Raw genomic sequence first — 26,574 nt, 5'->3', positions numbered from 1 at the left:
CCCTGGTCCGGGAAGATCCCACATGCCGCGGAGCGGCTGGGCCCACGAGCCATGGCCGCTGGGCCTGCGCGTCTGGAGCCTGTGCTCCGCAATGGGAGAGGCCACAACAGTGACAGGCCCGCGTACCGCAAAAAAAAAAAAAAAAACCTAAAATAAAACCTCAAGACAACCCATGGAATGGGAGAAAATTTTACAAATCTTATCATATTGTAAAAGAATTCCTTCCTGGGTAACATTCAAAGTAGGGATAAATAAGGACTGGTGTTGGGGGAGGCGGGGAAGGGGTGGGTGGAGATAGGGGAAGATAAAGAAATTACTGGAGTAGGTTTTAACTTAAAAAAAAAAAAACAACTACAATTTTGCAAATGTATGATAAGGGTCTAGTATCCAGAATATATAAAGAACTCTTACAATTCAACAATAAAAGGACAAACAATCCAATTTTTTAAAGGGCAAAAGATTTGAATAGATATTTGTCCAAAGTAATATAAGCACATGAAAAGATACTCAACATCATTAGTCATTAAGGAAATGAAAATTAAAAACCACAATAAGATACCACTTCACGCCTACTAGGATGGCTGTAATTTTTTTAAAAAAGAAAAAAAAAAAAGAGAGAATCACAAGTATTGGTGAGGATGTAGAGAAACTGCAACCCTCATACATTGCTGGTAGGAATGTAAAGTGGTACCAGTTGATATGTGAAAGTTGGGCAGTTCCTCCAAAAGTTAAATACAGAGTTTCTACAAGAACCACCATTCCACTCTTAGGTATATTTTAGAGAATTGAAAACATTTGTTCATATAAAAATTTGTACACAAATGTTCATAGCAGCATTATTTATAATAGCCAAAAGTGAAAACAACTCAAGTGTCCATCAAGAGATGAATGGATACACAAAATGTGGTATATCCATATAATGGAATATTATTCAGCCATAAAAAGGAATGAAGTATGAGACATGCTACAACATAGATGAGCCTTGAAAACATGCTTAGTGAAAGAAGCCAAACACAAAAGGCCACACACTGTGTGATGCCATGTATATGAAATGTTCATAATAGGCAAATCCAGAGAGACAGAAAGTAAATAAGTGGTTGCCAGGGACTGGGGAGTGGGGAGAATGGGAAGTGACTCCTAAGAAGTACAGGATTTCTCTTTGGGGTAATGAAAAAGTTCTGGAATCAGGCAGTGATGTTAGTTACACAACTCTGTGAATACACTAAAATGACTGAATTATACAGTTTAAAATGTAAATTAAAAAATAAAAGGGTAAATTCTATGGTAGGTGAATTATATCTCAATAAAGCTATTATTTCAAAAATATAAACATAAATAAAATAAAATCTCAACAGATTTTTTCATTTGTGGTTCACAAATCCTGACAAGGCAGGGTTTAGAGGGCAAAGAAAAATAGTTGAGACATTTGAAATTAATAAGATGTAGATTAGTCAATTCTTGGTCACTGACATTAGCAGACTACGGAAAGACATGAATGACTTAAAATAGTAACAATTATGGGAGTTCCCTGGTGGCCCAGTGGTTCGGATTCCAGGCTTTCACTGCCATGGCCCAGGTTCAATCCCTGGTCGGGGAACTGAGATCCTGAAAGCCGTGCAGTGTGGCCAAAGAACAAAAACAAAAAATAACAAAAAACAAAGTGATGAAAAATAAATGCTCAAATAAATTAGTCTTCACTGACTCAAAAAATAATGACAATTACTTATATTTGGCTTTAAAATCAATATCTGTATAAACATTTGAATAAAGGAATGCCCAACATTCTGGGCAGTCATTCCCTTGGCAAAAGAGTTTGAAAATGGATTTTGGGACATCTGAAATTCTTAATGGAAATATTAATGGAAAGAGAACAAGTGGTACTAAATCGTCCAGAAAAGTCTTTACTAACTAAAGAACACCTTCTTCAATGCTGATTGGCTGGCTGACTTTAGCCTCACTTTCTTATATAGTCACTGATGCTTGAGCTGCAAATTTTTTTAAAATTAATTAATTAATTTTTGCTGTGTTGGGTCTTCGTCTCTGTGTGAGAGCTTTCTCCAGTTGTGGCAAGCGGGGGCCACTCTTCATCGCGGCGCGTGGGCCTCTCACTATCGCGGCCTCTCTTGGGGCCCACTCCTCATCGCAGTGCGCGGGCCTCTCACTGTCGTGGCCGCTCTCCGTGCAGAACACAGGCCCCAGACGCGCAGGCTCAGTAGCTGTGGCTCACGGGCCCAGGTGCTCCGTGGCACGTGGGATCTTCCCAGACCAGGGCTCGAACCCGTGTACCCTGCATTAGCAGGCAGATTCTCAACCACTGCGCCACCAGGGAAGCCCCGAGCTGCAATTTTTTAAACTTCTATGGATTTGACATTTGTATTTGGGGGGGTTCTCATATCCTGTATTTAAAATGTGTTACTTTACATACTTTAAAATACTTACATCTGTGTTATTTATTAACTATAGAGTTAGTGGTTTATTTTTCAAATTTGCTGTATTTCTAAAGTTTATCCAAAAAGCAAAAATCAGATGGTGTTATTTTTGTTAGCTATTTGGCAGTGCATATATCCAGTTGTGGTTGTACATTTTATATGAAGAGGACCACAGAGTTTTTGCCAACAAATCTCATCTCCTACAGATTTAAGCCCCAAAGTATGGGAAATTCTTAACTTTCCAACCAATAAAAAAATAAAACTACAAAGTAAGGGGGCTTCCCTGGTGGAGCAGTGGTTAAGAATCTGCCTGCCAATGCAGAGGACATGGGTTCAACCCCTGGTCCGGGAAGATCCCACATGCCGCGGAGCAACTAAGCCCGTGCGCCCCAACTACTGAGCCTGTGCTCTGGAGCCCACAAGCCACAACTATTGAGCCCATGTGCCACAACTACTGAAGCCCAGGTGCCTAGAGCACATGCTCTGCAACAAGAGAAGCCGCTGCAATGAGAAGACCGCGCACCGCAACGAAGAGTAGCCCCTGCTCACCAAAATTAGAGAAAGACCACGCAGCTACTAAGACCCAATGCAGCCAAAAATAAATAAATAAAAATAAATAAATTTAAAAAAAGAAAAACTACAAAGTAAGGACCTGACTCTCAAAGAGCCATGAGGTTACCCAGCTTTCCTGTCTTGCCCCGCAACTCAAGTTCCCTCAAGATGCAGCCTCCTTACTGGGCACAAACACAGTGCCTTTCAGACTAATGCAAAGCACCAGCCTAAGCAGACTGCAGCCTCTAGTATGTTCCTTGGAGCTGGGAAAGCAGCCAAGTAACTGACATTCAAAAGAATTCCTTCCTGGGTGATGTTCAAAGTATGAATACATAAAATGGCTGTTGGGCGGGGTTAGGAGGACTAAGAGTTAAAGAAATCATTAGAGTAGGTGCTAACGTTTGGAACCAGCTACAATCAGAAGTTAAACTGTGAGAGAAGAATCCAGCATTTATGCCTGTCAATAGCGGATCTACCCACCGGTTTTCCACACCTCCCCAGCCCTACTGAACCCTCTGCTACTAAGGCTGTGCTGGAAGGAAAAAGATAACCTACAAAATGTAAAGGAGACAATATAAGCCCTGACCCTAATCCCGTACCTGATTCCACCATGGAGTATTAGAGCTACCAGCACTGAATGAGCAGAGGGAATGGACATAGCTATGTAACCTCCCATGTAACAAAAAAGAGAAATCGCAGAATTACTGGAATTAAGAGGCTCCAGAAAATGAAAACCTGAAGATGACATTAAAGGAACAAACTAGGAAATCCTCAGTTAAACAGAGAGAAAAAAGGTAGGCAGCTGTGCCTCCCTTGCCTGCACACCATCCATCTTTCATACCTCATTGTTCATGTAATGTAGATCAAGAGGCTGCCCAAACACTGTCGTCACCTTGTGCTCCACATCTTCATATCTTACAGGCCGGCTGAATGCTATAATTCTGAAAAGGAACAGAAATCATGGTTAACTGTATATTTTATTTTATTTATTTTTTATTTTTTTTGCGGTACGCGGGCCTCTCACTGTTGTGGCCTCTCCCGTTGCGGAGCACAGGCTCCGGACGCGCAGGCTCAGCGGCCATAGCTCATGGGCCTAGCCACTCCGCGGCATGTGGGATCTTCCCGGACCGGGGCACGAACCCGTGTCCCCTGCATCGGCAGGCGGACTCTCAACCACCGCGCCACCAGGGAAGCCCCTAACTGTATATTTTAAATGCAGGGTTTGGAAGCTATGGCTCCTGAGTGTTATCTTCCTTTTCTTTTCAACATAGAATTCTCTTTTTTTCATGCAGCTAGCCTTTCTCTGTATTTTTTTCTTCTCTTACATCTACCTTTATCTTTTCACCCTTCTTCTGAGCATCTCTCAGGTTTGTCAATAGTACCTATGAGCAGTACTCAATCTCAACCATTGTTCTTCCACTTCAGCTCAGCTCTTTCGGTCAATGACAGTGCAGTATCATAGGAGGATACCTGGATTTAAAAACTATGCTTCAAATATTCCTGTTAGGAAGAAAACCTGGGGATTGGAGCAGCAGTCCTGAAAACATGGTCTTAACTCCTAAACGACTCAACTCCAGGACTTGAAAGGTCTCTTCCATTGTTCATTTTTGAGATGCCACAGTAATCTCAAGGCTGATTATCCTCAGAACTGACATTTCCTGCCATAGTCACAGGAATTCCCCTTGAGTTGGTTATATGCCTGATCAGTTTTCTTAACCAGTGACACACGTGTGCATGTAAGTAGTGTTGATATTGACGCTTTTCTAGAGAGACTCTCTAGGTCAGTTCAAAGAACAATTTCTATAAATAGATGGTAGAGTAAGAACATGTTCAAAGAGGTCTTAAAATGATTTGTCATTAAATGTCACAGCAAAATTTGCAAGTGGGGATAGATGAAACAAGGTTGGCAAAATGTTGATAATGTTGAAGCTGGGTGACAGGTCCTTGGGGGTTGAGTATCATTCTATTTTTGTGTGTGCTTGAAATTTTTTTTAATAAAAAGCTTTAATTAATGCATCCATCAGGTTTAACTATATGATACTGGAGGTAGTCAACAATTTTTGCATATAAAAGTGGCAATTTTATATGGGACCAACCCAACACCCTAAAACTTAAATAATTAAAACAAAAATAAGCAAAGAGGGACTTCCCTGGTGGCGCAGTGGATAAGACTCCACACGGTCTTAAAATGATTTGTCATTAAATGTCACAGCAAAATTTGCAAGTGGGGATAGATGAAACAAGGTTGGCAAAATGTTGATAATGTTGAAGCTGGGTGACAGGTCCTTGGGGGTTGAGTATCATTCTATTTTTGTGTGTGCTTGAAATTTTTTTTAATAAAAAGCTTTAATTAATGCATCCATCAGGTTTAACTATATGATACTGGAGGTAGTCAACAATTTTTGCATATAAAAGTGGCAATTTTATATGGGACCAACCCAACACCCTAAAACTTAAATAATTAAAACAAAAATAAGCAAAGAGGGACTTCCCTGGTGGCGCAGTGGATAAGACTCCACACTCCCAATGCAGGGGGCCCAGGTTCGATCCCTGGTCAGGGAACTAGATCTCATCACATGCCTTTCACAACTAAGAGTTCACATGCCACAACTAAGGAGTCCATGTGCTGCAACTAAGGAGCCCATGAGCCACAACTAAGAAGCCCGCCTGCCACAACTAAGACCCCACGCAACCAATAAATATTTTTTTTAAAAAAGCAAAGAGATAAACAGAAAAGAATATCAGAAACCCATATATATTTTATATATATATATACATATACAAAGAAAATACAGGATTGAAAAAAATATTAGAGTAGGGAAGGTCTTCCTAAGCATTACATAAAATAGAGAAGACAAAAAGGAAGAAGACAAGTTTGACAACAAAAATTTACACTTTTGATGGGAAAATAAACCATCAACAAAGTTAAAAAGAAATACCAACCTTGGAGAAAATACTTGCAAAAATCAGTAAGGAAAAGACAATCCAATAGAAACACAAGCAAAGGATATGATGAATGGCTAATAAACACACGAAAAGATGCTTAATGTGATAGGGGAAAATGTGTATTAAAACCACCTTAATCTGTTAGCATGTCTAGACTTAGATGAAATCTGACTAGTGTGTGGCAGACTAGCAGCACTCAGCCATCAGCCTCTATAGTTCTTTTTTTTTTTTTTTTTTTTTTTTTTGTGGTACGCGGGCCTCTCACTGTTGTGGCCTCTCCCGTTGCGGAGCACAGGCTCCAGACACGCAGGCTCCGTGGCTATGGCTCATGGGCCCAGCCGCTCCACGGCATGTGGGATCTTCCCGGACAGGGGCGCGAACCCGTATCCCCTGCATCAGCAGGCGGACCCCCAACCACTGTGCCACCAGGGAAGCCCGCCTCTATAGTTCTTGCCCTCCTCCATACTGACAGGAAGAAGTGTGTGGTTCTTTCATATACTCCCTGCTCCCCCAGAGTGGGAAGTGGTATAACCAGAGGAAGAAGCAGTAAGCCACAGGAAAGAGGGATCTAAGCCATTTTTTAAAAATTTTATTTTATTGAAGTATAGTTGATTTTACAATGTTATATTAATTTCTCTTGTATAGCAAAGTATTGTTACACATATACATGCATTCTTTTTCATATTCTTTTCCATTACGGTTTATCATAGGATATTGAATAGAGTTCCCTGTGCTATATGGCAGGATCTTGTTTATCCATTCTATATATAATGGTTTGCATCTGCTAATCCCAAACTCCCAATCCATCCCTCCCCCACCTCCTTCCCCGCTGGCAACCACAAGTCTGTTCTCTATGTCTGCGAGTCTGTTTCTGTTTCATAGACAAGTTCATCTGTGTCATATTTTAGATTCCACATATAAGTGATATCATATGGTATGTCTTTCTCTTTTTTAAAAATAAATAAATTTATTTATTTATTTACTTTGGGCTGTGTTGGTTCTTTGTTGCCACGTGCGGGCTTCCTCTAGTTGCGGTGATCAGGGGCTACTCTTCCTTGCGGTGCACGGGCTTCTCATTACAGTGGCTTCTCTTGTTGCAGAGCACGGGCTCCAGGAGTGCGGGCTTCAGTAGTTGTGGCACGTGGGCTCAGCAATTGTGGCTCGCAGGCTCTAGAGCGCAGGCTCAGTAGTTGTGGCACATGGGCTTAGTTGCTCCACAGCATGTGGGATCTTCCCAGACCAGGGCTCAAACCTATGTCCCCCGCATTGGCAGGCGGATTCTTAACCACTGTGCCACCAGGGAAGTCCTGTCTTTCTCTTTCTGACTTACTTCACTTAGTATGATAATCTTTAGTTCCATCCATGTTGCTGCAAATGACATTATTTCGTTCTTTTTTATGGCTGAGTAGTATTCCATTGTATATATGTATCACATCCTCTTTATCCATTCGTCTGTCAATGGACATTTAGGTTGTTTCCATGTCTTGGCTATTGTAAATAGTGCTGCTATGAACATAGGGGTGCATATATCTTTTGAATTATAGTTTTGTCTGGATATATGCCCAGGAGTGAGTGGGATTGCTAGATCATATGGCAACTTTAGTTTTTTGAGGAATCTCCATACTGTTTTCCATAGTGGCTGCACCAATTTACATTCCTATCCACAGTGTAGGAGGGTTGCCTTTTCTCTACATCCTTTCCAGCATTAGTTATTTGTAGACTTTGTAATGATGGCCATTCTGACCAGTGTGAGGTGATACCTCATTGTAGTTTTGAACTGCACTTCTCTAACAGCGATGTTGAGCATCTTTTCATGTGCCTGTTGGCAACCTGTATGTTTTCTATGGAGAAATGTCTATCTAGGTCTTCTGCCCATTTTTCGATTGGGCTGTTTGTTTCTTTGTTATTGAGTTGTATGAGCTGTTTGTATATTTCGGAAATTAAGCCCTTGTCAGTTGCGCCAATTTGCAAATATTTTCTCCCAGTCCATAGGATGTCTTTTCATTTTGTTTATTGTTTCCTTTGCTGTGCAAAAGGCTGTAAGTTTGATTAGGTCTCCTTTGTTTATTTTTGCTTTGATTTCTCTTGCCTTGGCAGACTGACCTAAGAAAACAGTATGATTTATGTCAGAGAATGTTTTGCCTATGTTCTCTTCTAGGAGTTTTATGGTGTCATGTCTTATATTTAAGTCTTCAAGCCATTTTGAGTTTATTTTTGTGTATGGTGTAAGTGTGTGTTCTAACTTCATTGACTTACATGTGGCTGTCCAGCTTTCCCAACACCACTTGCTGAAGAGACTGTCTTTTCTCCATTGTATATTCTTGCCTCCTTTGTCAAAGATTAATTGATGGCAGGTAATGTGGGTTTATTGCTGGGCTCTCTATTGTGTGTTCCATTGATCCAAATGTCTGTTTTTGTGGTAATCCCACACTGTTTTGATTACTGTAGCTTTGTAGTATTGCCTGAAGTCTGGGAGGGGTACGCCTCTTGCTTTGTTCTTTTTCCTCAGGATTGCTTTGGCAATTCTTAGCCTTTTATGATTCCACATAAATTTTAGGATTATTTTTTCTAGTTCTGTGAAAAATGTCATGGGTAATTTGATAGGTAAGCCATTGGATTTTAATGAAATCTGGCTGGCTGAAATCAGTGGGCACCGTAAAAGCTGTTATCATCTAGAACTGTGCTGTTCAATATGGTAGCCACTAGCCACATGTGGCTATTTAAATTCAAATTAAATTTTAGAATTGACTCTTTCAGTCCCACTAGCCACATTGCCAAGTGCTCACTAGATACATGTGGCAAGTGCCTAGTATACTGGAGAACACAGCTATAAGTCGGCCCTCCATATCCACAGGTCCATATCTACAGATCAAAAATATCTGAAAAAAATTCCAGAAAGTTCCAAAAAGCAAAACTTGAATTTGCCGCATGCCGGCAACTATTTACATGGCATTTACATTGTATTAGGTATTATAAGTAATCTAGAGATGATTTAAAGTATACACGAAGATGTACATAGGTTATATGCAAAGACTGCACCATTTTACATAAGAGACTTGACCATCCAAGGAGTTTGGTACCCACGGGGGTCCTGGAACCAATTTCCTCGGCTACCAAGGGATTACTGTAGAACCTTTCCATTACAGTGGAAAGTTCTACTGAACAACATTGATAGGATATTACTATAAACCATAATCTATCCTTCACACAATGCCTAACATCTCAGGAAGATAATTTCTCTGTAACTTTTCCTCATCCACTACTACCTTTCATTTTTGGAAATTATACTGCTGAATGTATTAGTTTATATCCACCAGGAAATCCATCCATATTGTAATCCTGCTATTTTTTTTCCCTCAAATCAACTGTCCCAAGCAATAATTAGGTGCGATCTAGATATGCGTTATCTAGATACGAGTGTTTTCTGGATTCTTTTGAGAGAATACCTTTCTATTAATTCAAAAGGGGCCAGCCTTTTTTTTTTTTTAATCAATTTTATTTATTTATTTGGCTGCATTGTGTCTTTGGCTGCGCATGGGCTTTCTCTAGCTGTGGCAAGCAGGGGCTACTCTTCCTTGCGGTGCACACGCTTCTCATTGCGGTGGCTTCTCTTGCTGTGGAGCACGGCTCCAGACCTACGGGCTTCAGTAGTTGCGGCACGCAGGCTCAGCAGTTGTGGCTCGCGGGCTCAGCCATTGCGGCTCACAGGCTCTAGAGTGCAGGCTCAGTAGTTGTGGCACACAGGCTTAGTTGCTCTGCAGCATGTGGGATCTTCCTGGACCAGGGATCGAACCCATGTCCCGTGCCTTGGCAGGCAGATTCTTAACCACTGTGCCACCAGGGAAGTCCCCGGGGCCAGCCTTTCTGAATAAAATACGAGGAGATCACTCAGATGTCTCTAGCACAGTTAGGAAAACATCAGGCTCAGAGATAAATTTTCCTGCATTTGGCCTGGTGATGAGCCATTCAAAACCCCCAAAAGCAGCCCAAAAGTCTGGTCAAGATCAGAAACCAGCACTCCCAGGTTTGGTAAGATCTAAGCTGCTGCTACCACCTTGAATAAGAGACGTTTTTAGGCCAGTACTTCAAAGAGGGGTCTAACACCCAGGACAACCATCCCCACCAGTGTTCAGACACAAAGGGAAGGAGATCCTAATCTACAGTCCTCTTCTGCCCTCCTGAGGCTAAGAGGGAGGAAGGGTAGAAGTCTGATGCCCACCCTTCCAAAGCAAAGGGAAAGTCAGCCCACCAGAATGGATATCTGGCAATGACGAATGGGAAAAGTCACTACTTCTTTCCTCTTTTCTGTAAATTCTTAATTCTATAAGGGCCTACAACATTTAGGTAGATACTGTCCATATTCCCTGTAAAAAGTAAAGAAAGCCCATAATAACAGTTTCTACAAAATCCTAAGACATGAAATACACGAAACCAGAGCTGTCTGGCACAGAGCAGCTTGAACTTGGCTTCCCCACACCGACTTTATAAAGTCCTCAATTCCACACACAGTACACAAACAGTGAAACGCCACGGCTCCCAAAAACAGCTCCATAAAAAGAGAATGCAGTTTTCAAAACCTTGATACCAACACTGCCGCTCAGGGCTTCAAAAGCCTGACCACCTTAAATATTTGTGGTTTCGATCTGGCAGCATCTCTGAAACTAAACACATACACTTTCTCAGTGTAAGTCCGCTCACTGTAGCTGCATACCACTTAGGGAACAGGAATTCAGGGGAGCGTAACTGTGTAATTAGGCTCCAACACAACTGAGCTTTTGATTTCATATCTTCATACTTCTGAAAACTCTCTGCTGCTCCAAGTTTGGCAATCCCTCCAAAACCCAGTCAGGTCAGAAGTGTGAAAAGGAGCAGCAATGAAGTGACAATTTAAGTTCCATGTTACTGGCAGGTCATAGGACAAACAGCTGGGGACAGAGCTCAGAAGACCTTCTTCCCTCCGGCCCTGGAACAGGCCTAGAACTCAGATGGCGGCAGCAGAACCCTGGCTCTGCAGACCACTCTTTGTACAATGTTTCCATCCGGCAACCTCTGACAACCTTGCAGGCTTCCGAATGTATTTTTTTAAGGGAGAACAGCAGCCAAAGATCTCCTCCGGAGCTAGTTTCAAAGTGGGCTGAAAGATGCCAGCAGTAGAGAACTACCAGTACAAGAGCATTTGAAGGCACTAAGGTCCTCTGGTGGGACTCCTAAAGTAGGTGGATCTTATACTGATGGGTATGCTCTTTGCCCCTCCAAATGCTCAAAGCAAAGGAAAAAGGGCGGGGCAGTTATCAATGGGAGAGAAAGGCAAAGAGGGGGAAAACAGATACTGAAAAGCATGCTTGTGCCACATACATGCACACACAAGGTCTCAAATATCCCCTGACCAGAGTTCTATATGCTTTCTTTAAGGTTTTCCTTAAAATAACTTGAGAAATTCAGTGGAGTCACTTTTCTCCACTGAGAACTTCTACCTTGACTTCCTACAAAAAACTAAATACTGACAATGGAGAAAAGGATACAAGGGTTTTGTAACATTACTTTCACTTCCCTAACAAGGTAAAATACAGAATGCAGACGGAAAACTCCCTCTTTCTATGTCCTCAAATGAACTGAAATCTTTCACAACTGAGGGACTTGATGCAGCTTCCCATGACCTAGAGACATTTTAAACTTTTTTTTTTCTTTTTCCACTGAGTTGGGTCTTCATTGCTGCGCACGGGCTTCCTCTCATTGTAGCGAGCAGGGGCTACTCTTCGTTGTGGTGCGCGGGCTTCTCATTGCGGTGGCTTCTCTTGTTGCAGAGTATGGGCTCTAGGTGCACAGGCTTCAGTAGTTGCAGCTCGCAGGCTCTAGAGCACAGGCTCAGCAGTTGTGGTGCACAGGCTTAGTTGCTCCGCAGCATGTGGGATCTTCCCAGACCAGGGCTCGAACCATGTCCCCTGCACTGGCAGGCGGATTCTTAACCACTGCGCCACCAGGGAAGTCCCAAGACATTTTAAAGAAAAACTTCCAATTCACCAACCTGACCCCTGATGTGGACAAAACCACGGACACTCTACCAGGGATGGGAATGGCACCACGTAACAGGAGAATCCTCATCTCCCTCTGATGCCCATGGCTGGCACAGTGTCAGTGTGTCTGGAAGCCATGACTCAGTAGAGCTGGGGTCCTGACTTCCTCCCCTAGCAGGATGGTGGATCTCACAGTAGCAAAATAAGAGCAGAAGAGTAAAACATTAGCAGTTGAAATGGCTTCCAATTTTAAGACCAGAAACAAGGTTCAATCAGTAGGCCAAACCAAGGGTGAAACTTTCCCCTTTATGCCCTATCAACCCCATTCCCCAGCCAGTGACCCCACAGGAATCACTCCAGGGCAACGGCTTCCACAAGCTGAACACTTTCTAAGAAATGCAGCACACATGAACACAACCACTCATCAGAAGGCAGACTTACCGCCTCTCCCCGTTGTGCTCGAACTTGATTCTGACGTCACTCTGCCAAAGAAATGATAGACAGGTTAGCGGGTTCTCTGGCGTGTGTCACTCCTGCCCTTCCCAGGTAAGCCTCAGGCAGTCCTTTAGCAACCTTAGGCAGACATCCCTGATGGCTCCTGTTAGAGGTTCTCTACCCCGACAGGCATTCCTTTCAATGAGTTCTAACCTCAGCGGCAACAAAGCTCTTGGGACAAGATCCTTTGGTGGCTGCCCCAGCTCAGGTGCTCTGCTCTGACATATCATTTCTAAGTTCACACACTCTCTATTTCCACAACTGGCTCTGGAGTTCTCCCACCATATCACCACCTCCTGGCCAGGACACCGTTCCTTCTGGGCTGATGTAACTAGACAGAAAAAGAAATCTTAATACTGATACTTCCTAGCTCTCTGACCACAACCAAGTTACTTATGCTCTATAAGTCTTAGTTTTTCCATCTGCAGAGTAGGGCTAAACATAACTAATTCACAGAGTTGCTATGAGAACTAAACGAGAAAATGTAAGTAAAATACCTAATACATAGTAGACATGCAATAAATGGTTGCTGCTGCTACTAATGACTTCCACGATCCTTTCAAGGCTGCCCTCAGTGGGAGTAAAGTGGCACTCTGGACAAATACCTTATAACTGTCCCCAGCTCTAGCTTAAATGACCATCATGTGTACCCTATAAGCTCCAGGAGGACAGGGATCATGTCTCTCTTGTTTCTGTAGCTTCAGTGACAAGCAAAGGTAATAGTATATATCTGTGCTTACAATACTTATTAAACAGACTAATTGACTGAAGGATAGAGTTGGGTGTAAGTGTCAGAAATTAAGACGAGGTTGGAGTGTTAGAATGTTAAGGAACAAATCAAGGAGACGAGAGATACTGTAAAGGGCAAACAAACAACTTGAGGGAGTTAAAAATGACAAGAAAAGGGAGAAGATATTATAGAAGAAAAGACCAGGTACAGGGGAAAAAGAAAACTAAGATAGTCGGGAAACCAACAACTAATAGTGGGGGAGGTAAAAAAGTTCATGGTCAGTGAATGAAAATTATACTGAGATTGACAAATTAAAAAACTGGCTTGGAAGAAAAAAGAGGGTTTCAGAGTATCTGAAGATGAAGAACATAGAGCAGACAGAAAAGATGACAGAAAAGGGAGAAAGCTGAAAGGTAGGGTGGGTGCACACAGGACTTCCTTTTCCCAAGAGATTGGGGGGCTAGAATTCCCTTCCAGTCAAATGAACTAGACTGGTGTTTCTAATTTACACTCTAAAAATTATTGAGGACCCCAAAAAGCTTTTGTTTATGTAGATTATATCTACTGATATTTGCCATGTTAGAAATTAAAACCGAGAAAATTTAAATTTTATTCATTTAAAAATAATTAAAAACCGTTATGTGTTAACATAAATACATTTTAATTTAAAAAACTTTAAAAAAGTGAAGTGAGAGAATGCCAGTCTCTTTAATGCATGGCTTAATAGGAGACAGCTGGATTCTCATATCAGTTTTTGCTTTCAAACTGTTGTGATAATACGTATTGTGCAGCGTCTGGAAAACTCTACTGTACATTCTTAAGAGTATGAGGGTATAAAGGGCAAGGAACATCTTAATACTATTATGAAAATAGTTTTGACCTGATGGACCCTCGAAAGGTTCTTGAGAACTTCCTAGGGGTCCTAGAACACACCTTGAGAGTCAATGAATTAAAGTATAAGAATACAGCCTCTAACTCACTATTTTAAAGACAGGGAAATGGAGGCACAAAGAGCTTCATGACCCTGAAAAGCTCACAAACTAAACAGTGGACAGCAAAGCTCCCCTGAGGAGCAGGCCTGCAACGGGACAACTTTTCAAAATACAGCCCTGATACAGCCCTTTCATCCTTTGATGTAACATATGGGCCACTCGATCCCATTACTAATAATATGACAATAGTTAACATTTACTGAGGATTTACTACATACTAAGCCTTGTTCTAAGCATGTTACATATATCAATTAAACTAGCCCTCACAACAGGTACTATTATTGTGTCTATTTTACAGGAGAACCTAATTTACAATGAAGTTAAACAAGTTCTCTCAAGATTATAATGCTTTAAAAGAAGCCCAGATATGCTACAACTTAAGTGTCACACAGGCAAGGGAGGTTTATTTTACTCACAGATGCAGGGCTTCAATGGGAGCACTGAAAGAAGGAAACTATCAAAGGATCTTTTGAGGCCTTACTTTTCAGAACTCACGGAGGAGATGGAGTAATAACGGAGCCAGCATCAGGAGACCAGGGTAGCGATCATGCAGGAAGCTATGGGGCCTGGGGAACCAGCAGGGTAGGCTCTGGCTGAGGCTGTGCGTAGGTGGAGATGGAGGAGGTGGCATGGGAAGGCAGTGTGCCCCCTCTGGTGTGCATTCCAGGTGAGAGAGACTGTGTGTGTATGCGTGCACATGCACGCGTGAACATGAGCGCACAAGCAGAAAGATGAGGCACTGCCGCAGAGGAAGTTATCATGGGGCTTCAAGGTTTGCATGAGTGACAGCAGTGTTTTCACTGTCTTCTTTTTCTCCTTCCCCTGAACTACTAAGCAGTTCCTGTGGCAAGGCCTTCAGAAGCACAGCGCCTGCAACACGCTGCCCCACCTGACATGCTGTCTCCAGCTTCCCACGCTGTCTGGTTCCACAACTAGCTCTGGAGTATCCCAAGTGCTCACCGCAGTTTGCAGTCCTGTCTGTCCCTACAGCTAGCTGGTTACCACTCCTTTCACCTCCTCCTGCTCACAGCCCAGCACACCTTGGTGTAGCACTCATTATTATTATATTTTATTAATCGATTCTATTTTTAGAACAGCTTTAGAGTTACAGAAAAATTGAGCAGATAGAGCAGAGAGTGTCCATATACCCTTCTCCCCCCTCCACCCCCAGTTTCCCCTATCAGTAACATTAGTATGGTACATTTCTTTCTTTTTTTTTTTTTTTTTGCGGTACGTGGGCCTCTCACTGTTGTGGCCTCTCCCGTTGCGGAGCACAGGCTCCGGACGCGCAGCCTCAGTGGCCATGGCTCACGGGCCCAGCCGCTCCGCGGCATGTGGGATCTTCCCAGACCGGGGCACGAACCCGCGTCCCCTGCATCGGCAGGCGGACTCTCAACCACTGCACCACCAAGGAAGCCCCATTTCTTTTTGTTACAACTAATTAACCAATATTGATGTGTTAAATAAAGCCCATAGTTTATTCAGATTTCCCTTTTTTCCTGTTGATTAAAAAAAAAATTATTCCTGTTGATTTTTATCTAATTTTTTATAGTAATAAAAAAACACATAACATAAAAACACATAAAACACATAACAACAGCTCTCATTCGAAACTGGGACATTATATTTAGATGCACCTATGAAGGAATCCCCTCTGTCCCTTTGTGGGACTGAAGGAACTCAATTTATTTCATGATGGGCCACAATCCGAATACTATTCTACTTGAATTTAGTGAGAAAGGGAATTAAACTTTTGCCTCAAACCACAAATCACTCCTACTCAAGACTAACCTAGCCTGTGATTAGTAAGCAGTGTAAACAAAGACGCCTAGCCTTCTGAATCCCTTGTCTGATGTGGCTACAGCCTTTCCAGAGCAGGATGCAGGCCCATGACTGGCTTCCATGTACCACATGGTGTGCCCAAATCTGCCAAGTTCCTAAATCTGAGTGACCCCTGTCAGGCTGACTAGAATAAGCCATGGATAAGAAAGTTCAGATAAAGCTAACTAGATTCAATTCCTTCCTGCCCACCATCCTCCTTGCCCCTCCGAGGCATTTCGCACTGGTAGCGGCGTCCTCTGTCATGAGGTTCTCTCCTCTTGCCTCTGTGACTCTATCCCAAGCCAGGGAACCTGCCACCACTCTAACCACTTCTGCTTCTTTGCTGGTTCCTCTTCCTCATGCCTTCTCACACCCCTCCCCCGACATGTAACTGTGCCTCAATGTTTGGACTTTTGGCCTCTGGATTTCTCTCCCTCTTCTCACATCTTCTCCTCGGCAGGAATTTAAAAATCAGGCAACCTCTAAATAGAAGATTCCCAAATCTCTATGTCCAGCCCCAATTTCTCAAGCGAAACCTCATCTGTCTGCCACGGATATAAGGCAGATAAGTCATTGTTAGGAATGTAGCACTAGAGTCAAACTGTCTGGCTTCAAATCCTGGCTCTATAACCTCCTTGTTGTAACCTTGAACTAATCTCTCTGTGACTCAGTTTCCTCATCTGAAAAGTGAAAATAGTGACAGTATCTATCTCATCGAGTTATCAAAATAATTAAATGAAATAACTGGATAAAGATATGAGAAAAGTTCCTGACAAAAAATAAGTGCTCAAAAAATGGTAATACAGGTCCTTTATCCTTTAGCCAAAACCCTTGGGGCCGAAAGTGTCTCAGAAAGCACTTTTGGATTTAGAGAGGTAGTGGTACGTGTTCTGTATGTTAAGTGATGCCCCTCCAGGGGGAAGGTGTCTGAGCAGCACTCCATGGCAGAGCAGAATGCTCACAGGCATTCTGTGCACCCCTCTGCACTGCTTAGCTTCTCCTGAAGTTAGTTTGGGATTTTGTAACTATTTCTAACCAGCAGCTGGGAACAAAGCTGAGTTCACCACTCTCTTCCCTGGCAGCCGCGCGTGCCAGGTCAATGGAGCCACCTTCAATCAGGGTCCTTAAGTGACTGTGGAGAACACTGTCTTCCCCTTCCCTGTGCTGGCCATATCCGTACAGTCACTAAGATTTAGGGTTGGGCTTCCCTGGTGGCGCAGTGGTTGAGAGTCCGCCTGCCGATGCGGGGGACACGGGTTCGTGCCCCGGTCCGGGAGGATCCCGCATGCCACGGAGCGGCTGGGCCCGTGAGCCATGGCCGCTGAGCCTGCGGCGTCCGGAGCCTGTGCTCCACAACGGGAGAGGCCACAACAGTGAGAGGCCTGCGTACCACAAAGAAAAAAAAAAAAAAAAAAAAAAAAAAGATTTAGGGTTTACCTGTTAAGAGCAAAAGAGCAAAAGCTAGTTTTTGTATTGAAAAGTATGAATATTCACAATTAGTCAAATAAATAAAGACTGTAAATAGCCCTGTGTCCATTCAGGCCAAGTTTTGTTACCAAATGAATTTGCTGCAAATTTAAAAATAAATAAAATTTTTAAAAACACCTTTTAGTTTGCAGTACTCCTTGGATTTTAGAGTTGCAGATAAGGGATTGTGTACCTGCAAAAGCAATATACACACATACCTGCACACACTCTCAGAGTATTTCACTGTAGTCGCAAACTCAACCTAGCCATGTGTGTCTGCGTCAACTACCCTCCCAAACTAGTCCCCCTTCTCAGTGTTGCCATTTCTAATACGGCTCCAGGCTCAAACCGCTGAGTTCTGCTCGATTCTTTCCTCCCCTTCCCTTTCTCACAGCCAGACAGCAAGTTCCAATTCTCCCCTCCAGGGACTCCAGGATGAGACTCTGCGTCCCATTCTCTCAGTTGTCACTCTTGGAGCCCCTTTCCCCTCCTGAATTCCTGAAGCAGCCTCTGTACTTCTCAGCTCCTCTCTTCCAGCACATTCTACATTCCTCCACAGTTTCAGTCACCTTAACCACCGCTTTCACCACATCCCTTCTTTGTTCAAAAAGTAATGAGCGATACCCATGACTTATGGAATAAAGTCTAAGTTCTTTAATATCATTCAAAGCCCTCTGGAATTTAAGCTCACTCAGTTTACCTAATCATCTCACACTGTTTGTTCTCAAAGAGAACCCTCTCTCCAGCCAGATCAATGCCCACCCTATTTCCTGAAATATGCCATATTCATTCCTTCCCCTAGGCCTTTAATAATTCAGTTTCCCAACCTGGAGTGCCATACTTCCTTCTTTCCACCTAACTAAACTCTTATACATCCTTCACTGCCTGGTTCCAGTGCCACCTCCTCCAGAAATGACTCCATAACTCCTTTGGCCCAAGTTCATCTTTCACTTTCCTGGCCTCCTGTGGCTCTCAGTATCTGTACCATATATTTAGGCATAGTCACATCGTACCTTAGTTTTTTTTTTTTTCTTTTTTTTTTAACATATTTCTCATAAGACTGCACGATTCCTAGGGTACAGGGAATATAACTTACATTTCTTTGTCTAAGAAGGTTGAGTATAGGCCCATGTTGAACTGAATGGAGAGGTGCCACAGCTGCTGAGAAAGAAGTGCCAGTACAAAAGTTCAGATCTAGGCAGGTTCAAGTCCCCTGCCCACCAGAGCTAATGTGGTGAAAGGAAGAGTGAGAGCCATGCCCAGGAGAAGGACAGCGCAGGCCTCCAGGCTGAGCTGCAGATTTGGGAACTCAGGGAGCAAAAGGAGTGACCAACGATACCAAACTTAAGTAGACATGACCTTCTCAAAGTTTGAACTCAACAACTGAACATGTAACCCAAGAAGACTCCCAAGAATTCAAAAAAAACCTTTATTAAACAAAGGTTTGTGAACCTTTGACCTGGCACAGGCCCCAGCTAGCCACTGTCTCTGGTACCCTCTCTCTGATCCTGCAGTGCTCCCCCTCCCTGTAGTTGCTATACACCTTTGGCTCCCACATCTCTGGCACTGGAATCCTTATTTTGCCAAAGAAAGTAAATAAATGAGAAGAAAAGAGCAACAAAAATAATTTTATTTGTGTGACTCAGGAAAGTCCTAAGAGATCAGTGGAAGAGGTGATTATAAAGCAACCTTCTTCCCTACCCTAATTCTTTCTATATCCCCAGTCCCAGCATTGTGCCTGGCATGCAGCAGGGGCTCAGTGAGTATCTGAATAAATCAATGATGAAATAGTGTATTAGTTATTTACTGCTAGTTAATAAACTACTACACACAAAAAAGGAAGCATCTTACAAAATAGAATATGAGGCTTGTATACTGTATTATGCTTTATTTTCAAACTAGTCAGCCTATCTCATCAACAACCCATGAAAGAGAAAGGAAGTCCTGAAGAGTCAGGTTTATCACAGTAAAAGCAAAAGACAGTCTGCTCAATCACTGACCCTGTGGAGGAACAGCTCCTAGAATTCTCCTCCTCTATAACTGATAGCCAAGAGCCTGCCCTTCTAGCGCCTGCTATGAAGAAAGCAACTTTTCCATTCTTAAGCACCCACTAGTGAACATCTGGAGGGTCAGACCCAGACCCTGGGCTCTGTTCAAGCCTCTGCCTACCACCGTGATATGATTCAAGGGAAACAGGAATCCATGGTAATAAGGATTCTATTTTTTCTTCTACTGGGACTTTCATATATCAGGTTAGCTTCATAAGTCTGCAAAGGACCATCTGATAAATAGTAATGTCAATCCAATAAAGGTAGAAAACCTTAACCCTTTCAGTTCCATGACAATCTGCATACTTCTGGTTAGAAGCTTTCACTAGCGCTCATACCCACAATGCCCGAACATAACAGAAGTGATGTAGTCACTACCACTTTACACCCGTACCTTGTTTTACAATATATAAAATCTTTTATATTCTGTCTATGATCTTAAAACAACTTTCAGAGGTAGACACCATGCCTGTATTTTCAGATGGAAAAACTGAGGTTTAAAAAGGTTATCAGACTTACACATGGTAAAATTACTGTGACCGGGAGTCAGAAGATCTGGGTTTGCTTCCTGGCTCTACTTAATATCTTTGCATAAGCACTTTGTAAACTTTCAAGTATTATACACACGCTTATAGTTTAGCTTATAGTTGTTGTTATTGCTGTTAACTGTTGTTGGAAGCACTCTCTAAACTGTAAAATCCCATGTTAATGGATTATTAACAACTCAATGACTTCTGGGCCAGTGCTCCTTTCACTACACTAAGCTGTCGCCCTCACAGAGAAATAGCACCTGTTGATAAAGCACTGTTAGTTGATGACTGCTAAAGGGTCTGCCCTTCATGGCCTATAAAACCATCCACAGGCCCCAGGTGAGGATGTGCCACACATATCTAAGAACATGCAGCCAGCTCTAACCGGCTGTAGGCTTCCAGGGACCTAATGTCCAGGTGGGAGAATACAGAGCACAGATCCTAACTCTTAGCAAATAGCTGAATAACCAAGTGCCTCATACCCCTGTACTTCCATAGCCGCTCAGAATGCTTAGTTTTTCTCAAATGATTCTCTTTTTCAATTAATTGCCTAGCTTGTTTACTCAGGGAAGAGGATATCTGAAGTCTTGCCAAGCAGAGGTATTAAATTACGATTTCCCGTTCTTCCAGGCCTCAGCCCCCAAACGATTCTGTCAGTGAACCCCCAGCTCCTGTGGCATTCCTTGCTGTGCCAAGCTTGAGCCCCATGAGGCTATGCCAATCTCAGCGCTGACATTTTCACTCTGAAGCGCTGCTTGCCTCTGCCAACATCATTCCATCCCTGAACAAACCACCTTTCCTGGTGGCCAAAACACTTGGGTACTTTCACCTGGGACTCTGCAATTTGAATCTTTAGCCCAATTTGACATTTCTTAAGCCAATTCGGCATCTCTTAGCCATCTAAATTAGGTTTTGATCTTTCAGTCCTCTCTCCTCCTAAGCATGGACCTTCTGACAGAAGAATTGCTACTGGAGAAAACCGTTTAATCCTGTCCTAGGCCCAAGCAAACAAAACCAAGAATTTTTAAAAAGGGAATTCACTGTGTAAACTGTAAAGTCCTACGTTAACAGATTATTAACATCTCAGGACTCAGGCTGGGCTCTTTTCATTACATTGAGCTGTAAAAACTTCTCCCCCTAAATGTTCCCACCATCCTCATGTCACCCAATCCTTCCTTGGAAATGCAATCACTGAGACTCTCTCTCTCCTTCTGCTTTCACGATTCTGCTGAAGACTATTTCTCCTGGTCAGAAGCTGAACATCTGCTATACTTCCCAGGAGAGATCATTCTACAACCTTGACTTTAATAAGGGGAGAAGCTATTTTGACGTTTTCATTGCCCTTTTACCCAATATTAGCATAAAACTTTGAGCTTCAATTTCTAAACAGCCACGCTAGTTCCAAGCTTCATATTCCCCCCCAGATCCCCATGCCCCCTGGAGTAGACTCTTAGCAGGGATTCCCACTGATGAGCTTATCACAATGCACAGAAACTCATGACCTGTGTGGTGGAACGAATGTACCAAGGAGATGTGCACATCTCCAAGCGTGTACTTAATTTCTTGCCCAACAAATCAACAGTCCCTTATACAGTATATAAAGTTGTGCTATCCAAGACAATAGCCATTAGCCATATGTAGCTATTTAAATTAATTAAAATTAAATAAAATTTTAAATTCAGTTCCTCAACTACACTGGGCAGTACAAATATAGAACATTTCTATCATCACAAAAGTTTACTGGACAGCATTGATAGAGGTTGCTTATGAATAATACTGTTGTGAGAAATGGTGACAGCACACAGGTAATGAGTAACCAGTGCTCCCTGCAAATCCACTAAAACAATTTGTCCAGGAAATGAATTCCAAACTCTTCCAGCACTAGTAGATTTAAAAGCACACTTTAGCTTAAACGGGTAATTTTGTTCCTTACCAAAAATTTCTTTTTCTCACTGGCCCCTGCACATGAGCTTGTTGTTACTGTGGGGCTGTTCAGAAGGGCTGAGCTGCTGCTGTTGTGTTTTTTCTTTAAAAACAAAAAAACTGAGGTTAATAATTTGTATCCTTCATGCAACAGAAAAAGTTTGACGATATTCAAGTAAACTGTGGGTCCAAAGAGCTAGTACCGCTTGTTAAGATTATTTCCTCTATACTAGTCATTCCTTTTCACAGGCTTCTACCTTCATAACCACTGCCTTCACCCCCAATAACACAGCAGCAGGCACGGTAAAAGATCAGGATTTTTCTTATAATAGCTTTTAGGCCTAAACAGGATTCCTAAAAGGTAAACTCCCTTCAAGGAATGATCAGAGACCACTCCACCCCTCCTCTTCTTAGCAGAGTCCCTTTAGGCCTTCCAACTCAAGAAAGCTTCCCCTTTTCACCTACTAACTGACATCCACGCTAATAGTCCCATTTGGAGAAAGATCAGCTGACTGGAGCAGCGTTAACAAGCACACTCCACATAGGAAGACAGGAAGGAAAGTGAGGTCATTAGGCTCAAGCCTGGGGGAGGGGATTCACTTCTGGTAAAATGCTCCTTCCAAAAGCAGCTTTGAATAGAAGTGAGTTACAGCAAGTGAGAACCCACACAATTAGAATAATGTATGAAAACAGTACAAGAATGGGCCCTATTCTGTTGTTCCCCTAGTTCTGTAAGGTAAACACAAAAAATAAAAGCTTTCTAAACTATTCCTTATGTTATAACTGAAACAAAAGGACTTGGGGTCCCTAGTTTTCCTAAAGGCAGGAAATACTCTGGGAGGCTATATCTAGCCAACCTCAGACAGAAAAAGTTCTAGCCCCTTATACTTTCTCCAGGAACCAAGAGTACTTCTGAAGAATTGGTAGACAAGGTGCAAATGAGGAGAGAGAAGGTTAGCTGATAACGAAGAGAACCACAAGGAAGGATATCATCAAACACACCAAACTCAGCCATCTGATACCCACTAGGAAGGAAAGCTCCCCGTCACTCACTCCTCTCTGTGGGCCAAAGGGCCTAGGCAACAGGGAGGTCAGTGACACTGGAGGCGAGAAGAAGGTTCTCAACAGGGCACAACTTTAAATGTTAACAAAATAGAAGCTGTTTTCCTAAAGCAGCACACAACTCTCAATAAAACAGGCACTCTCAACTACCTGAGTTAATGGGGGGAAACAACTGTAAACAACAATAACAAAATCACTCATTGTTACTTTCAGAATATATATGATGTTTTATTAAATAAATTTCCCTTCCTAATTACATTTTAAATAAACCAATACTAAAATTAATTAATTTTTCCTGAGTATATACTGTAAGAAAGCTATAAAGTTTCTAAGTTAGGGATCGTGGATCTGGATAAAATATTTGCCAAATGATCAGTAAAGGAAAAAGTATATGAATACTGTCCCCATAATTAGCGAAGAAATTATTCTTACTCTCCACAGATGAAACACTATTTACAAGGTGAGATGCACAAGGCATTGGGACTCCAGATCACGACCCACACCTGGTTAGTACGTATCACTTACCATTTAACAGACTGTTAAGGGAAGGGACCAATAGCATTCAAGCCTGTATCAGAGTATCACCGGCTTCTCACATATTTCCCACCTGAAAACCCCTCCCCAACAAATTTAGTTAACAGCCATGGCCGCACACACCTGCCTATTTGGGTGACCCGTTTCTTTGTTCTTCATGGTCTCATATCCAGGTACCCGGGGACGTCGGCTCATCTGGAGGGCCACCAGATCCTTCATGATTGAGTTCAATGCCTCCTGTTCGTCTGCAAAGAAACAGAGCACATGGGCTAGGTACTTTAATACAGACCACAGAAGTACTTTCACAAATTATATGACTAATACTCAGGGAGTTCTGCCCAGGTGAAATGAGAGACCCTGTAACTATAATCACATGAATTTGCTATCTGTGAAAAGTACATAACTGAGGTCAAACTATGGCAATTTGAATTTTAATGGATTCTTAACAGCTCTCCAATCAGATTTCTGGCAGCAATATCTACCAATTCACTGGGGGCAAGGGAGGTGTTCAAACAGACCAATTCTTCCAGTGCCAGAGAAACTCAACCAGGAAATATAGATGAAAAGTTGGAGTGAAGAACAACACAGCACAGTGTAGTAGAGTACTGAGTGAAAAGATGAATTCATGGAGAGCTGATTATGGGACAGAGTCAGTCAGACTTATTCCTAAACTACTGTACACAGGAGAGCATATTTAAAAGGTACCAAACAAGGACCTCAGGTCGCTGCTTTGAACAAAAGTTGTTTTACAAGCCTAGCCTCTGAATGCCCCCTCCCAACTCTTTACAAGTTTATAGGCCTTCTGCTTCCCACAGGGAAGTCAAAAGTTAGTTCTATTGTTTTTCTTCCCTAACTGACCAAGCAATGCATTGTCTCTACCTTACTGGGATTACTTTTAATCCCCCTTTCTTGACATAGCACAGAGCACTAGAGTTCTTATGCAATGAAGACAACTGGCCAAAACCCAGAACCTAAACCAGCCCAATTCCATGTTTTGCAAAATCCTCCTAGGTCCTTCAAGAGATCCTTGCCTACTCAAATAGCACTGGGGAGTTGAAAATAAATCTGCTGATCTGCAAAGAAACATGAGGAATGAGCTGTTACACTTGCTTTAGTGACAAATGAGTCACTTAGGGACTTGGGGCACACCTTAAAAGAAGTACAAGACTCCACCCACAGAGTGTGCCTATCTTCTGCGCTTTATGACTGTCCCTTGAAAATACTCTAATACCCTGTGGATAGGAAAGAGCAGCATGGAGTATAGGAAGTAAAGCGGCGTTATTTGCCTCTCCCCTCTTCCTAGACCAAATCTGTTTGGGTGCCCTACATGCCCTCTGAGGAGATGCAGGAAAGGAAGGAGAAGGGTGCCCCTGAAGAGATTTTTGTCTGCTCAGAAAAGTAAGATTAGATTTAAGACTTGCAGGAAAAACACCAGTAGAGTAGCTTCCCAACTAATTCCACTTCAAAATATATACAAAAGTATGAGTGATATAGTTGTAGTATGAAAAGAATGAGGTAAATGAGATAACGAATGAGGAAGTGGGTGTCTACAGAAAGACATCTGTCAAAATTAAAACACATACATCCCATCAATTAATTTATACTTTCTCACAATTTACCTATAGGCTCCTTAAAGGGAACTTGCTTGGTTTTTGTTTTGTTTTTTAACCTCCCAACCAAGATTTTAAAACTAGAGCATAACATCTAAGCTAGGATGACTAGCTTATATATATTTATAAGATATATATATAGGCTTACATATTAAATTGGCTTATATATCATTAAATATTATATATACATAAATTTATTGGGCCAACTGTAACAGTAAATTGGGGTCATTATGATTATGACTAGGTGGGTGTTTTCTGAGGAGCATCCAGTGATAGTCCTAATAGCAGAATGCATGTAGTTTTCAGTATCAAAGTAACCAGCCTTAGAATTGAGAATTTCAGTTGTCTCAACTCAGATATTGAAACAAGATGGATGTGAATATACACACACAGACACACACACATGCTTTTCAAGTCAAATCCATGACAAGTATGACTAAAGAAATTGTTTCTAATTCTGTATAAGATGATGCTATTGTAAGAGCTGGTTTATCAGGTTGACAAATTCTGCTTCCAGGAAGCTAACCAATTCCTGGCATTACTTAATGGATAAGAACTTGTTTGGTAGTTCCAGTGCTGAGAACACACTAGAGGAATGGTTTGGTTCTATCTCTTGAAATCTGGGACAACTGACACAAGTGAAACAAAGTAATAGAATCTGATTTTGTGTCAAAGTTGCATGTATTTCTAGAGGCAAACGGGTTCTTTTTTTAAAAAAATAAATTTATTTATTTATTTTTGGCTGCGTTGGGTCTTCATTGCTGCGCGCGGGCTTTCTCTAGTTGCGGCGAGCAGGGGCTACTCTTCGTTGTGGTGTGCAGGCTTCTCATTGCAGTGGCTTCTCTTGTTGCACAGCACAAGCTCTAGGAGCGCGGGCTCAGGAGTTGTGGCACACGGGCTTAGCGTGTGGGATCTTCCCAGAACAGGGCTCGAACCCATGTCCCTGCATTGGCAGGCGGATTCCTAACCACTGCACCACCAGGGAAGCCCTGGTTCTTAAACTGATACTTCAAACTGAGGACATGGATAAAGACAGGAAGCAAATCGAGTGGTTCTTTTAGGCATTTCTTCCTGGATTGGGATTTTAACTGAATTATCTGTGCTACCGTACGCATTCTTTAAAAAATAAAAACAAACAAACAAACCTTTTAAAAACAAATAGCAGCTTTCTTAGAGTGCAGTAGTCAGTTATATGGACTTTGGAGTCAGAAAGACCTGGCTTTAAGAGGCCTTAAACAAATTACTTATTCTCCCTAAACCTCAATTTCCTCATCTGTAAAATGGAGATAATAAAAGTATCATTACACAGAGCTGCTGTGAAACTTAAGGCAAAAAAACAAACAAACAAACAAAAAACCTTGGGCTTCCCTGGTGGCGCAGTGGTTGCGCGTCCGCCTGCCGATGCAGGGCACACGGGTTCG

General features: G+C 42.3%; 1 protein-coding gene across 2 annotated transcripts in view; it reads right to left on the bottom strand.

The window, feature by feature from the left end:
• Positions 1–26,574, bottom strand: part of MAP3K3 (mitogen-activated protein kinase kinase kinase 3) — a 72,358-nt gene that overhangs the window by 40,020 nt on the left and 5,764 nt on the right. The window contains exons 2-5 of one of the 2 annotated variants that reach the window (XM_024130258.3): positions 23,667–23,788; positions 21,958–22,050; positions 12,383–12,423; positions 3,823–3,922 (exon numbers count right to left, since the gene is read on the bottom strand). In XM_024130258.3, coding sequence (XP_023986026.1) covers positions 3,823–3,922; positions 12,383–12,423; positions 21,958–22,050; positions 23,667–23,788 — 356 coding nt within the window. The remainder of the gene's footprint in view (positions 1–3,822; positions 3,923–12,382; positions 12,424–21,957; positions 22,051–23,666; positions 23,789–26,574) is intronic. The other variant, XM_028498406.2, reaches the window with a different exon arrangement.

This window comes from Physeter macrocephalus, chromosome 14, assembly GCF_002837175.3.
Source record: "Physeter macrocephalus isolate SW-GA chromosome 14, ASM283717v5, whole genome shotgun sequence".
NCBI classification, from domain to species: domain Eukaryota; kingdom Metazoa; phylum Chordata; class Mammalia; order Artiodactyla; family Physeteridae; genus Physeter; species Physeter macrocephalus.
This window is presented reverse-complemented; position numbering and strand designations above follow the sequence as displayed.